We start from the raw sequence: 15,000 nt of genomic DNA, 5'->3' as shown, positions 1-15,000 counted from the left end.
GTTCATCCTCTTGCGGATATTCCACTTTTTCAACTCTGTCACGACGAGAGATATCCATTATATCCTTTATAATTCAACAACGTGGGCCTTCAGACAAACGATGATGCGCCCCCAAGCCGTTTGCGTACATCTGAATTTATAAAAGTTCTTTCAGTTACTCAAACTAAAGGCATCATTAACGATTGTAAGCCCTTAATAATAAATAAGAAAAACATGTAAATAACAAGAGATTAGATTGATTAGGTTTAGCAAAAAGATAAAAATAAGGCATATTGGTCTTTGGAAACGCAACAAGGTCATTAACAAAGTCAGCCCTGGTGCACGCAGAGAGGATTGGCAGTGAATGTGTTACTGTCAACTACTGCCTGCTTCAAAGCGTCCGAAATGCACTGTATTGTGTTCCCTTCAGTATGGGGCTTGCCCGGCCCGCAGAGCTGTCCAAGGCAAGTTTAATACATGCCGAGGGCAGTACAAGAGTCACATCTAAAGCCGGGCAGGGCAGGTCCCATCACGGGCTCTGTTTCTATCTTTCAGCAGCGCTAGGCCAGGGGGGGGGGAGGGACCGGATAAAATAATTGCCCGAAACCCTGTCTAGTCTCCCTCACTTTTACGGGGGAACCAAAAAAAACCAAAGGCAGTTTAAACAATGGCCTCCGGAGTTGCCCTTTTTTTCGGGAAGTGATTAAACACGGGTTGTGGCTCTCAAACGGTCTCCCCCTGAGCGGCGCTGATGTACAGGAGGGCTCCGGCGGGTCGCCCGGCTGACCCCTGTCGTGTCTGCTCCTCTCCAAATTGAAACCCGCCTAATTGACTGTTTCCGTTTCGATTTCCTCTCCGAACTCTTCCTAACCCCCCCCCCCCTTCCCCCCCGACCCCGGTTGCCGTGGTTACGACAGGTCTCACGGAGTTGTCTGACAACCAGCAGTCGGTGGACATGGAGCGCAGCAAGTCGCCCACCTCAGGTACTGCCACCGGCGACCTTTAAGGACGGCACGCTCTCTCTCTCTCTCTTTCTCTCTCTCTCTCTCTCTCTCTCTCCCTCTCCCTCTCCCTCTCCCTCTCTCTCTCTCTCTCTCTCTCTCTCTCTCTCTCTCTCTCTCTCTCTCTCTCTCTCTCTCTCTCTCTCTCTCCTTCTGTCTTTCTCACACACATGCTCACCCTTACACATACACACTCTGACACACACACTGAACCAACTTATGACTTGTCGCCATTAACCAAGCTTTCCCCCCATGTCTCGAACAGAGCCTGCGTGCCTCAGTGTGGTAATGCAGTACACCCCACTACCTTGCAGGTTAAGGAGGGGTGTTAGGCGCCACATGAGTTCTTGCAGCTGTAATTTGCTCTTCAGCTCTTAAGTAGAGAATTTGCCAGGGTGCAGTTTTTCACCTCAGCATGGAATGCAGGCAATGACTACTGACTTATTTCTGGTCGTCGTATGTTGGCTCTGATTGGTTGGCTTTGATTGGACATCCAATCAAAGCCGAAAAGATGTCCAATTAGAGGCAGAATGAGAGGAGAACATGACACCAGTTGATCGCAAACAAAATGGCACACAAAACACCAGTACCCAGCCTACAACTACACCCCAAAGATCACATTTGTGTTTGCTTTCTCTTCCTCTTATAGCTTGATATCAACAGTCCCTGTTTATTTCTTTACTGTTTTCTCAACGGGCTCCTTTGCGACTGCTTGTGTCAGTGTTACCATGTTTGTCCTGCCTCAGTGTTGAGCCAGCAGCACGAACAGGTTGCGTGCTCCCTGCTCAGCATGGGGCAACGCCCGCAGCGAAGGCTCTGCTGCCAAGAGCCCCGCTCTCTCTCTCTCTCTCTCTCGCTCTCACTCTCTTTCCCTCTCTCTGTCTCTCTCTCTGTCTCTCTCTCTCTCTCTCTCTCTCTCTCTCTCTCTCTCTCTCTTTCTCTCTCTCTCTCTCTCTGTCTCTCTCTCTCTCGCTCCCGCTCTCTCTCTCTTTCCCTCTCTCTGTCTCTCTCTCTCTCTCTCTCTCTCTCTCTCTCTCTCTCTCTCTCTCTCTCTCTCGCTCCCGCTCTCGCTCTCTTTCTCTTTCTCTCTCTCTCTCTCTCTCTCTCTCTCTCTCTCTCTCTCTCTCTCTCTCTCTGTCTCTGTCTCTCTCTCTCTCTCTCTCTCTCTCTCTCTCTCTCTCTCTCTCTCTCTCTCTCTCTCTCTCTCTCTCTCTCTCTCTCTCTCTCTCTCGCTCCCGCTCTCGCTCTCGCTCTCGGTCTCGGTCTCGGTCTCGGTCTCGGTCTCGGTCTCTGTCTCTGTCTCTGTCTCTGTCTCTGTCTCTGTCTCTGTCTCTGTCTCTGTCTCTGTCTCTGTCTCTGTCTCTGTCTCTGTCTCTGTCTCTCTCTCTCTCTCTCTCTCTGTCTCTGTCTCTCTCTCTGTGTCTCTCGCTCTCTCTCTCTAGTATACACGGTTGTAACGCTGTAGCACCTCTGATGCATCTTGGCACAGCATCGATTGCCTGTATACTCTCCGCTAATCTGTGTTTGTGCGTGTGCTGTGTGCTTGTGTCTCTGTGTGTGCAACGTGCAACCACTACTTATGGAACTGCATGGAAGCCTGTGTTATATTTTAATGTTATGTACCACAGAAGGAGCAGAGAGGGGGTTGTTGTGGATCACGGCATGATGGATAAACAAGAGGCAGGGGTGGGTGGGTGGGGGGGGGGAGGGAGGGAGGGGGAGGGTGGGTGAGGTAATGAGCTGGTGGGCTTGCAGAGGTCGCTGCAGGCTGTGTAATTAAATGGGCTGCGGCGAGGTGTAGCAGGTGTGTGCGTTGGGAAGTGGGAGAGACCAGCGGGAATTGTATAACGCTTCCCTCCTTCCTTTTGTTGTTGTTGTTGATGATAATGTTGACGCTGGAGGTGATTGACAGGTTACTGGCTGTCAGTCAACACGTCGGGGACTATGAATAGAGCTGTGTCTGACAGCTTCTGTTTGTGTGTGTGTTTGTGATGGAATTACCCCCGGAATTGCTGTGTTCTTGAAAAAAGTAAATATGATGGTATTAAATCAATATGAGATATTTCCCGGAAAATGCGCCAAGGTATTCCCCAGGTAGTGTGGCTACATGCTTGCGTAGTGCCTGTTTGTACTGTGTTGCCGCTCAGTGTGTTGGTACAATCTCACATCAAACAGAAACTAATCTTCTCTCCTCAGACATTCTGTCAACATTTGAAGTATTTCAACTTGTATTAAACAATTCCTGCACCAGAGAAAAGTGAAATGTTCATTTGAGAATATTTGCTGATGGCAGAAGGGCATATTAGAATCCTCCTATCTGTGGTTGGGTTTTGTAGTCCTCCCTGGGAATCGCTGATGGTAGAAGGGCCCATCAGAATCCTCCTATCTGTGCTTGGGTTTGGTTGTTCTAGGGCATTGCTGATCGTCCTCAAATTCTCCTGGCAATGAGTCCTTGACCGGTTAAGATTGAAGTCTAGTTTCTGCCAGTACCTAAGTGGAGAGGGACAGGCTTTTTGAACGAAATTCCCCTTTTTGCAGTTCATCCAGGATCAATCTGTGTGTTGTCGTAACTTCCTCCAGCAGGCTGTGCAGAATTATAAACCCATCCACACTCACTGAGTGGAGGGGAGAGAATGTTCTCCACTGTCGTGTTTGAAGTCCTGCCTCTTCCGTCTAGCACAGATTTTCACAGGAGTAGAATTTTCTGACTCCTGGAAATTATCCAAGCGAGGTTACTGGAATTTATAATCATTTATATGACACATTCATGTATTAACATGATGTATTTATTTGTGTATCTGTTATAAATTGACCTCATAAATTCTGGTCGACAGTACAACCATCTCTCGGGATATGCAATAATTGAATTCAAAACAATGTAGTATTCACATCCCTAATCATAGCCTGAGGTAACTAACATCCAGCCCGGCATTCAAACACAAGGTTGACGTTTGAAGCGCGGTGTGAAGCCTTTTTCTTCATTGAAGTTCATTACTCATTCACCCCGTTCGCTCAGCCTTGAACACGTCCCCAGCCCAGGAGGACGTACTTTACAGTAGCCATTAAGAGGAAGTTCTCAGGTAATGAAGCTCGACTCCTCGTTCGTTATCTGGCCTGGGGGGCTTCACTTCAAACCCAGCCTGCGCCTCATTCCGGCTGGCACACCTCGGCTCAGCTAGGTGAGGAGTTTGGCTCTTCTCCGTCTGACACAGGGCTGACCAAGTTTCCCCCCCCCTCTTCCTACTTATTATCATTCTCCAGCCGTCACCGTGACCATTAGACGCTGCCAAACATACCGCCTCTGACTCAGACAGCTTGTTAGGCAGTGGCGGCCATCTTCTTGAGGCGCCCCCGTGAGCCGGTAACCCCCCGTGCTGAGTGCCGGGCCCCTCAAGTCCGTTAGCGGGGCCTGATAATTGGCCCCTTCTCCGCCCACTGAAAGACCTCCTCTACCTCCGTCATCATCCTTCTCTTTCTGTTTCTTTGCTTTGACTTTTTTGTTCGCTCTCTGCCAGGTTCAGACGCTGTGACCCGGCCAGGATAATTTTAGAACTGATATGGGGGGGGGGAGGGGGAATGGTGGTGGTGGTGTTGGCGTGTGTGTCTGTGGTGGTTGGTTATAGGAGCAAGGGGGGTCTGAGCCCACCTGCCAGGCTCCTCGGTACAGCCACACTGCTGTACCGAGGAGCTTTGGTTCGGTCTGAAACCTGCTCTGACTGTTTCTCTTTGGACTGCACATCGAATGGAGATACGTTAGAAGTCTACCGAGTCAAAGCAATCAACGAGCGGAATTACAACGAGAGGACGTGACGTCAAAACCCGTATCTGACAAGTATTTAGATGGTGGATAGTTTTTGTTTCATTAGCAGCATATCAAATCAAGAAGATTTGATATGTTTACCCGTTCGGGAAACATAGCTGCTAATTGCTTCATAGTTCTTTTCGTCGCTCTTTGTGACCAATTAGACAAAACCCTCCGTTAACACGATTGGCCAGAGAGGGCGCTATTGTGCAAAGTCCCACAGCTTCCCTATGGTAAATCTAATAGATCTGCCTGAAAAAAGGCTGTATGGTATCAGATGAGTGAGGAGAAATGAGTGCACACGTATTGCATTATAGCCTGGGCTGTTTCAGTTGTGATCCTGTTAGACATCATCTCCGTGCTTTACACGTCGTTTAAAGCAATCAGTCCCAACGCGCTACCGACGTCTGAGTGCAGGCGTCCCGGCATCGAGTGCATCCAGTGCTCCATCATCCGGTTTAACACCGTCTACCGTCTTTGGTGTTGAATGGATACCACACACAACCCAACACTTCTAGGAAGGGGAGCAGTTATACTCTGGCCTGAGAACCAGACGGTTCTCAGAGCTGATGTTTTATTTGCTCAGGCCCCCCTCCTCCCGCTCCGACAGATTTCCAGCTCAACCGTTTATCTAATATGTGATGAGTGTACAGAGGATCGCCTTATGGCAGCGCCGTTGAGGCATTTACATGAAGACATCTAGATGGCAGCGGCTGATGTGTCATGCGGGTTCGTCGCTCTGATTGGTTGTCGGTCTGTCCAATTACGTCCGGAGGCCTTACGGTCTGAACCCGGTGGATGACACCCCTTGGAACTTGAAAATGAACCGTTGGGTTCCAGACTTGTACTATAGTACATTCGCATATTAGTCTGGCGATGTCAAGCTAGTAAAGAAGTTGTCATTGAATCGCTTGTGACGTGGTAGTTAGTGTGTATTATTGGCGGTTGTTGTACTTATAGCCGCCGTTGTGTGAGTAGTGTGTCTATGCCGTGCTCCTGTCGTTGTCGTGTTCCCCTGTTACCACGGATACGACGGTTCAACCACATGAACAGGGGGCGTATCTCCATTCATCAATAAACAAAACAATGACAGAAATCCGTCACCTGGACTGTTCCTCATTGCCGCGCCTTTCAAGCATTCGTTCCTCCAGAAGTTCACCTGGGGTGTGTACATGTGTCCGTGTCCCTGTGTGTGTGTGTCCGTCCGTCCGTCCGTCCGTCCGTCCGTCTGTCCGTGTGTGTGATCTCCCTCGTTCTAGTTCATTACCCCCCGTCCTCCCTGCACTCCGAGGGCCGCATGCCCCGTGGTGATCCCGCGGCCGCGCCCAGAGCCAGCCCCTGCAGCCCAGTCTTTCACTTGCTGGACAATGGTAAGAAGAAGACGGGACCAGGACACCCCGGGGGGGTCCACCTCCCAGTCCTCCACCACCACCACCCAACCCCCCCACCCTCCACCCACACCCGACACCACCTTTCCTCAAGCCCGTGTCGGCTCCATGTTTGGGGGAGGATGGATGGAAGGATTGGGGCGGTAATACTTAAGAACATGCACATGTGAGATGCCCGCATCCCTAGATGGGGTAGGGTGTGTGTGTGTGTGTGTGTGTGTGTGTGTGTGTGTGTCGGGGGGGTGGTCTACGTTAGTCTCCTCCTGCATGCCGTGAATGAGGTGCCTCTTTCTAGCGCGGTGGTGCAGCCTGCGTCGTAGCCGTGCTGCTGCTCGTCCCTGTGCAGCTGTTCTGTGGGTGCAGGCTCTACCGGCTAACCTGTAGCCGCTAACCTCTAGCTGCTAACCTGTAGCCGCTAACCTCTAGCTGCTAACCTGTAACGGCTAACCTGTAGCCGCTAACCTCTAGCTGCTAACCTGTAATGGTTAACCTGTAGCCGCTTATCTGTAGCTGCTAATCTGTAACCGCTAACCTGTAGCGGCTGACCTGTAGCGGCTTATCTGTAAAGGCTAACCTCTAGCCGCTAACCTGTAGCAGCTAATCTGTAACCGCTAACCTATAACGGCTAACCTGTAGCTGCTAACCTGTAACCGCTAACCTGTAGCTACACTGCTAACCTGTAGCTGCTAACCTATAGCCACTGTGCTGTGTTGTTGCTAGACTGGTGTTTCGGTAGAGATTGTTAGCTTTGTGTGTGTGTGTGTGTGTGTGTGTGTGTGTGTGTGTGTGTGTGTGTGTGTGTGTGTGTGTGTGTGTGTGTGTGTGTGTGTGTGTGTGTGTGTGTGTGTGTGTCGCCATTGGCTGAGCCTCACTGTGCATCGTGCGTTTAAGTACCGTTTGAAATGAAAACTCGCCATGTCATTTCCCTCTGTTGTCTTGACGACCGTCCGTCACCCGTCCATCTCCTCTAACTGCATGGGGGCCACGGTGCGGTGGGCTTGCCCTGCCGTATCAGTAGCCAATCAGGTGGCTCCTGTCGGCCCTGTGACTCTCTCCAGCCAATGGAACGACTAGAAGATCTAAATGCACTTTAGTCTCTAACGTTCGCTCTGCTCAACATATAATAATCCAGCCAGTCCGACGCCATTTAGATTTTGATTTTGATTCTCGTTCTATGAAGCACTTACAAATACATTTCCATAGATATATAAGACATTGTTACATCTAAATATGCTGCTATTGAAAAACATAGATACACAACTCTTTAGCTGTAGGACCAAATAAAAAAAAAATAGGAATTATTATAATATTAAACATTATTAAACATTTAACAATAAATGTATACCTTGTGTCTATACATTGTGTGAGGTCGGAGCCAATACCAATATAATATTGATTTGGTTAAGCACACGTACATGCCTTTAAAACTGATTGAGAATGTATGGACTATTAAAACATGTATTTGAATCATCAGACACAATGCAAAGTGGATGAGGCCAATTGAAAGATCACTGAATGTGGCAGGAGGAGCACAATGAAAATAACTAATTAGGCAATACGTGATTATAATTATTATACATTATTATTATAGTACAGAAGCAAAATATCCAGAGAGCAATCGTATAACCGTTGAACACGTTTATCAGTGGAACGCATTATTGATGTTGACATCCCTTATTATTAAGACTTTAATTACGTCTGTTCTTAATCCCGTTCACCTGACCTTATTACACACAGACAAGCACTCAGTCTCACACACACACACACACACACACACACACACACACACACACACGCACACACACATATCTCATTATTAACACTTCACGGTTTGCCAATAGCTATAAACCTTGTGGAGAGACAGTGATCCAATAATTCAATTAATGAAATGACTTGGATTAAATCAGAAATATTCCTTACGTTCCATCGGGATTTAAAGATTTGCAGCCAAGACTGCAAGAATTAAAGTACTTACATTATCTCTTAACTCTCTTAATGGACGAAGACAAAGTGTATTTCTTCTTATGCCACCGTTTGGATGAATAATGCAGACTGATCTGTGAAGGTCACTCCTCAACATCCACACACAACTCCCTAATCACCGAGTTTCTGCTAGAGCTTGTACAAAATGTACTTTTGTGAGGAGAATAAAAGATGAATACCAAGGCCATCCCGGACGCAAAGTCACTGGCATTGGCTCGGATCCGTGAAGGACAAAAACATATGATGAATAAAATATATATCTTGAATAGATGGGTCGTGTCAGAATCCTTTCCATCTCATCTCCATAATATGAACAATGCGAAGGGAAAGACACAGCAACAGTCAAGGCAATGAAGGCCTGATGGAATTTGTGTGTGTGTGTGTGTGTGTGTGTGTGTGTGTGTGTGTGTGTGTGTGTGTGTGTGTGTGTGTGTGTGTGTGTGTGTGTGTGTGTGTGTGTGTGTGTGTGTGTGGGGGTCAGTTAATCTTAATACTCAATTAAATTCTGCGTCTTCCACCTCCCAGGGTCACCATTTACCCACCATTTAATAAAAATATGAACTCATATTGTGAGCTTGTTCATGAAAATACATCAATAACAACATCTCCAATTCTAACTTTGCAGTCCATCTTATCGACTGCAAAATGCTTGCAAAATGTGTGTGAAAAAACGTTTTACTTTGTTCCCTCACGTGTCGTGTTCTGTTTAGTACATGCTCCCACCAAACCCATCTCCCTCGCCCACCACCCATCTCCTATTTATTTCCCAGACCAAGGTCGCTCCTGCCTCCGCTCAATGCTCAGAGCAGCCATTACCCCGGGCGCTGGGCCAGAGATAGGCCAGCACCATGATGCCAATACTGATAAGCTGCTGTTGTTTAATATCTCAACACGCTATAAACCGTTTTGCTCTATCTGATGTATACTGCGGGGGAAATGCCCCGGTACCAATATCTTGTTTTCCCCAGTGTACAACGACCGTATCATATCGTGGGGCACTGTTTGATCTAATGTTGTCAGGGTGGAGATACTGAACATGGATGGAAACTGTGCTGGCCCATTTGATGATTTTGAGCATAAGCTTACTGTTACTCAACAACCACAGACACCAAAGGAACAGCTCCTAAGGATAAGGATATGCGACTCGTCTTTCTAATTGGCCGAACTTGGTGCTAAGGTGATGGCAAGTGACATCAGCTAGCCCCGATGTCTGCCAATCAGAACAAGTAATTGCAATCGTACTTTATTCGCCGTCCGCGCTGTCCTTGACTGAGGCTTGAGTGTACTTTTAAAGTCACGATGCTTAGAAGTGTGATTGCTTATAGAAAGAAGGATGAAACAACACAGTACTATAGCATATTGGGTGGAAGTTGGGCACCTTGGTCCGGGAACTACAATGAAACAAAGTCTGCATATGCCTGCCATGTGCAACTGGACCAATCTGCATGTGTGTTCCTTTATTTTGTCTCAACTATGATTTTGTTGGTTTGCTCTTTTTGGTTTGGATTTTTGATTTCAGTTAATTTTCATTTGAAAGGATTAACTGGCACTTTGTTTCTTATTTCCTTTTGTTTCAGTAAAGGGACCCGGCAGAAAGTTAAGTCTGCCTACAGATCTTAAGACTGATCTTGGTACGGTAGGCGAAAGCCAGCAGTTTTCTCTTCCGTTCATATTCTTTCTGCTTACTTTTCGTCATTCTTTCTCTCGGTTATTTCACTCAGTCAAATTCGAGTTGCATTGCTTTCCTTCTTTGGTTTGTCTCCCTCTCTCTCTTCCTCTCACACCCTCTCTCTCTCTCTCTCTCTCTCTCTCTCTCTCTCTCTCTCTCTCTCTCTCTCTCTCTCTCTCTCTCTCTCTCTCTCTCTCTCTCTCTCTCTCTCACTTTTTTCTGTTTTCTTCGTTTCCTCTGAGTTCCTCCGCTCAGTTTTCTACATCTCCTCCTGGGATTTTCCAGCCCTCACGACGATATTAACCTGTAGTGTTTGTCCTTTTTCCACCTGTCCTGTGCTGCATCTTCCTCTCCTTGTCTCTAGTATACATTTTGCAAGTGTCTCTGAAGGTGAAACGTGACTCATGTCCATATCTAAACTGGAGGGAGGTTCTTCTCAATGTTCTCTCATCAAACCAGTACATGCTCTGTTCTTAGCTGTAGTAGTTGTTTCGTTTGCTTTCGATCCTTCTCTATCTTTCTCCTCTTTTTGAGAAAGCCTACCTCTCATTGGCCGCTTTGCTCTTCAGTGATTGGTCCTCATTCTCGGTCGCCTGATGCAGTTTCGCCCCATCTCTCTCACTGGTTGATTCATGTTTCTCCTTTCCTACAACCAGATCATTTGCATTAACAGATCCTCTGCAGTTTCTCTATTTCTTTCTCTGTCTCTCTCGTCTTTCTTTCTCACTGCCTGTTTTTCTAACTGTGTAGGTCTCTCGTTCTCTCTCTGTCTCTCTCTCTGTCTCTCTATCTTTCTCTCGTTCTCTGTCTCTCTGTCTGTCTCTCTCTCTCGTTCTCTCTCGTTCTCTCTCTCTCTCGTTCTCTCTCGTTCTCTCTCTCTCTCTCTCTCTCTCTCTCTCTCTCTCTCTCTCTCTCTCTCTCTCTCTCTCTCTCTCTCTCTCTCTCTCTCTCTCTCTCTCTCTCTTTCAATGTGCTGCTGCGTAGCGTGCACGTGTGCTCCGGCCATGGCACGCATGTCTCTATGAACTTTGTGTGGATGTGTGTGTGTGTGTGTGTGTGTGTGTGTGTGTGTGTGTGTGTGTGTGTGTGTGTGTGTGTGTGTGCGTGGTTGTGTGTGTGTGGTCAATGTCAAAAGATGTGCTGGTTTCTCTGTGCTATGGGCCTCAAAAGTATAAATCATGCTTTCTCTTTGCTCTGACAGGTGTTAGCCGGTGTAATGGCCGTCGGTTAGGGGTTTTATACAGACTCTGTAATTAAGGCCCACCTCTGCCGTCATACGTGATTATGTGGGGGAGGAATCTAGTCCACGAAATGAAATGTTGATACGAAGGAGGCGGGAAGGATGAAACAAATTATAGAAAATGATCTCTCTGAATGTTATCTTAGAAACCGTATATCGCCGAATTGCATGGATTTTCTCACCCAAACAAACCAACGCCACTGCAAACATTCAAATTATTTTAACTGTTCAATTAAGCTTCAGTCAGTAAAAATGATTGTGTGTGTGTGTGTTTATTTATGTGTGTGTGTATGTGTATTTGTATGTGTGTGCACTGACACAATTTGCTTCTGCCTGTGTGTGCGTGTGTGTTTGTGAGTGCGTGTACGTGCAAGTGAGTGCGTGTGCGTGTGCGCGTTTAAGGGTACAATAACATGTTCCTGGATGGGCACCGATTTTCATAGGAGGTTCCCGGGAAAAACGACCGAATCACTCACTTCTGATTGAAATCCATTCAAAACAAAAACCAATGTCAAACGGAACAACCAAAGTGATGTCGTTGGGTCGGCCATTATGCAGGCCTGCGTTGCCCCGGGAACCCCCTGCTGTTTGCACGCGGAGTGGTCAGCAGCCTGCTGTTTTTCATCTTCACTTTCGGAAAATGGCGTCCTTTGCACCATGGCGACCCCGCCTCCCCCATTCTCTGCACCCCTTTATCTAGACCGCACATTTATCAGAGCGCTGCCAACCCTCTTGGCTCACAGCTCACAGCAACAGACGCCACGCAATGCCAAACATGTTCCCTCTTTCCATTCATGAGCAAAATGTGCTCCAACCACGTCTGTGTGTGTGTGTGAGTGTGTGAGTGTGTGAGTGTGTGAGTGTGTGAGTGAATCCGTGCGTGCGTACGTCCGTGTGTGTGTGTGTGTGTGTGTGTGTGTGTGTGTGTGTGTGTGCGCAAGTGCGTGTCATGTGAGGGACAGAAGCAGAAGCAAAGAATAAGATGAGAAAAGCCTTTCAACTTTCACTTTTAAAGGTGAGGCCTTGTCGCCATGGGCAACGGGAGGGCCGACGGCCATGGCGGTTATTTCTACACTTGAGTGACAGGGTCCTTCCGGAGCGCCGTCATGAGCTGGCTAATTAAGACAACATGCTCGTGTTCGCTTGACGCAACCACAAAGGAACCGCACAATACATTCCCTACCTTGTGTCTTTGTTTGTGTATATGCCTGGTGTGTGTGTGTGTGTGTGTCTGTTTGTTTGTGTGTCAGTGTGGGCCCGTGTGTGTGTGTGTGTGTGTGTGTGTGTCTGTGTGTGTGTGCGTCAATACAAAAACAGCCTGCAGTTACCACACAAGTGATTTGCCATGTTCATCAATGACACATTATTAAACGATTATTCGGCTGAACGGTGACAAACCTGACACAAGTCCCCCGTGTCACCAACACGGACACCACTGGTGCTGCGGGACGGGGGGGAAGTGGAGATGAACAACAAGTCTGTGGATTGGCCGACGCTAACGACTGCGAACTCGTCACCAAATCACCCCTTGGGTCTGCTGATGAATGCCTACCTCTCTCTCACTCTTTCTCAGGGCACAAGTTGATTGATGCCAGTGTCCTCTCTTTCTCTGCTCCTCTCTCTCTGTTGATGTTTTCTATTTTCTATCCACCACCAACTGTTTTCTTCTGCTCTTTCAAGAATGTTCCTAGCTAGTGATCCTTGCTCTAACTACTGCTCTCTCTCTCTCTCTCTCTCTCTCTCTCTCTCTCTCTCTCTCTCTCTCTCTCTCTCTCTCTCTCTCTCTCTCTCTCTCTCTCTCTCTCTCACCTCCCTCCTCCACGCCTAACCCCTCACCTTCCCCAACGCCTCTACTCTGACATCCACCCGACTCTTACTTACTGCACCTTTCTTTAACTCCAGTTTGTACGAAGTGCTCCTCTTTTCATTTCTCCTGCCTTTCTCCTCGGTTCTGTTGGTCATGTGCTCTTTTTGCTAATGCTCTGCCGTTGTTACAGATCATGTCAATGGACATTGCACTAGTCCCACCTCCCAGCCCTGCTCGGCGGGGAAGCCCCGCATCCCGATCGGTCCCGAGGGGTCCCGGCTTACCCGCAGAGGGCCCGGCAGGCCGCCCTTCCGCAAGGCCCAGTCCGCCGCTTGCATGGAGATCTCTTTGCCTGTGTCCCATACCGAAGGTGTGTGCCTGTCCTCTCCCTTGCCGATGATTCCCTCTAACCTCCTAACCCCCTGACCCCTGACCCCTGACCGCTGACCTCACCCCCCCCCCTCACTAAGTGCATGACGCCACCACCCCTGGCTGTGTTGGTGTGGGTGGGCGAGAGGGGTCAAGGGTCAATGATACACAATGTGCCTTACCTGTTTTGCTGCGTGGGTGTGGGTTAGCGAGAGGGGTCAAGGGTCAATGATACACAATGTGCCTTACCTGTTTTGCTGCGCGGGTGAGGGTGGGCGAGGGGTCAAGGTTCAATGATGCTTTGTTGTTTTGGGTTGTTTTCCTGTTTTATTTTATGAGTCGCTTCGTTCTCAGCGAGCGCCGCGTTATCGTCGACGGATAAATTAGCGCGTTAGCCGACGAGCGGCGTCTTAACGAGCAGACGAACGAGCAGATGACCGCGCCGGAGGGGGTTCAAGGTGTTTGGGCTCACAGCTGTCACGCATTGTCACACTTGCCTTTTTGTTTTTCCTCTATATAGTCTCGCGCTTTTCACACCCGCACTCTCGGCCGCACCTCACGGAGCCATGTGCTCAACAGACAAGCCCGCATGTCCATGTGACAAGTGTGTGTGTGTGTGTGTGTGTGTCTATGTGTGTGTGTCGGTGTCTTTGTGCATGTCTTGTGTGTGTGTGCCAGTGTGTGTGTGTGTGTGTGTGTGTCGGTGTGCGTGTGTGTGTGACATTGTGTCGTGTGCGCTTCTTGTGTGTGGGTGTGTTTCTTATGTATGAATGCAGCATGTGAGGCAAACCAGCATACTGTGTGTGCTTCTGTGTGTGTCTGTCTGTCTGTCTGTCTCCGTGCTGCCTCAGCCTAGCTGGCGTTAACCTAAGCAGCACCGCCATGACACTGTAGCGTTCCATCCTGGCCCCGCGCCCGGCTCCCTGTAAAGAATTGCATTTTCACTCTGGCCACACCACCAGGCAGCGGACGACACCCTCCCGACGCCGTTATTATTCGGGGACACTTCGTTCCGTCCCCCGACTGAGACACAATCCTTCGCGGTGACCCCTGTTGCTTCGCGGAGACGTCCCCCGCCCCGATTGAACGAAGACGGCACCAGATTGTCAGGCGCTTGCTGCCCCTGGCACGGCAGAACGGGCGGCGAGGATGGGAAGTGGCTCCGATGATTGGTCAAAAACACACAACCCCAGTCCCCCATGCCGTGGCCAACGATGGCTGGCGGTCTCTTTATCCTTACACCACACCACTAACGTCGGCACGCCACTGTCCAGCGCCAGACACCGACCACTGAGAGGAGGGGCGCTCTCTCGCTAATGGACCGCTAGACGCGGCTTAAATGCATCCCCCCATCCGGAGGGACGGAGCCCTGCTGGCTGCCGTTGTGTTCTAATGACTGGTTGGGCAGAGGTGCTTTTACTTCAGAGAGAGAGAAGGTCATGAGGGATGAGGGCAGACACGACAGGGTTGTGATGATAGTGTAATGCTGACGATATAGCCAGGGAGAGACAAGATGATGATGATGATGTGCTCTGATTTGTTTTGCCGCAGGTGCAACTATTCTTGAGCCTTATACTTAAGACACCCAGCCCCCCATCATAACAACATCAGCGACAACAATATTGGTTTTCACTTCATAATAACGTCATTTATAAGCCTTGAGTTAATGATGAACGAATCTTTAACTGAACGCTCATTGACTGAACGTTATTGTAAAGTGTAACCACTTGAGGCTAAATAACGGGTACATGTACACCTATTA

At 48.6% G+C, this 15,000-nt stretch overlaps 1 protein-coding gene across 12 annotated transcripts in view; it reads left to right on the top strand.

Annotated features, from left to right (window-relative positions):
* stxbp5l (syntaxin binding protein 5L) overlaps positions 1–15,000 on the top strand; it is a 123,126-nt gene that overhangs the window by 93,509 nt on the left and 14,617 nt on the right. For 7 of the 12 annotated variants that reach the window (XM_030343352.1, XM_030343350.1, XM_030343348.1 and 4 more), the window contains 4 exons: positions 897–962; positions 6,042–6,152; positions 9,731–9,784; positions 13,060–13,239. In XM_030343352.1, coding sequence (XP_030199212.1) covers positions 897–962; positions 6,042–6,152; positions 9,731–9,784; positions 13,060–13,239 — 411 coding nt within the window. The remainder of the gene's footprint in view (positions 1–896; positions 963–6,041; positions 6,153–9,730; positions 9,785–13,059; positions 13,240–15,000) is intronic. The other 5 variants (XM_030343357.1, XM_030343355.1, XM_030343358.1 and 2 more) reach the window with 1 other exon arrangement.

Source organism: Gadus morhua, chromosome 20 (genome assembly GCF_902167405.1).
Source record: "Gadus morhua chromosome 20, gadMor3.0, whole genome shotgun sequence".
Classification (NCBI taxonomy): Eukaryota; Metazoa; Chordata; class Actinopteri; order Gadiformes; family Gadidae; genus Gadus; species Gadus morhua.
This window is presented reverse-complemented; position numbering and strand designations above follow the sequence as displayed.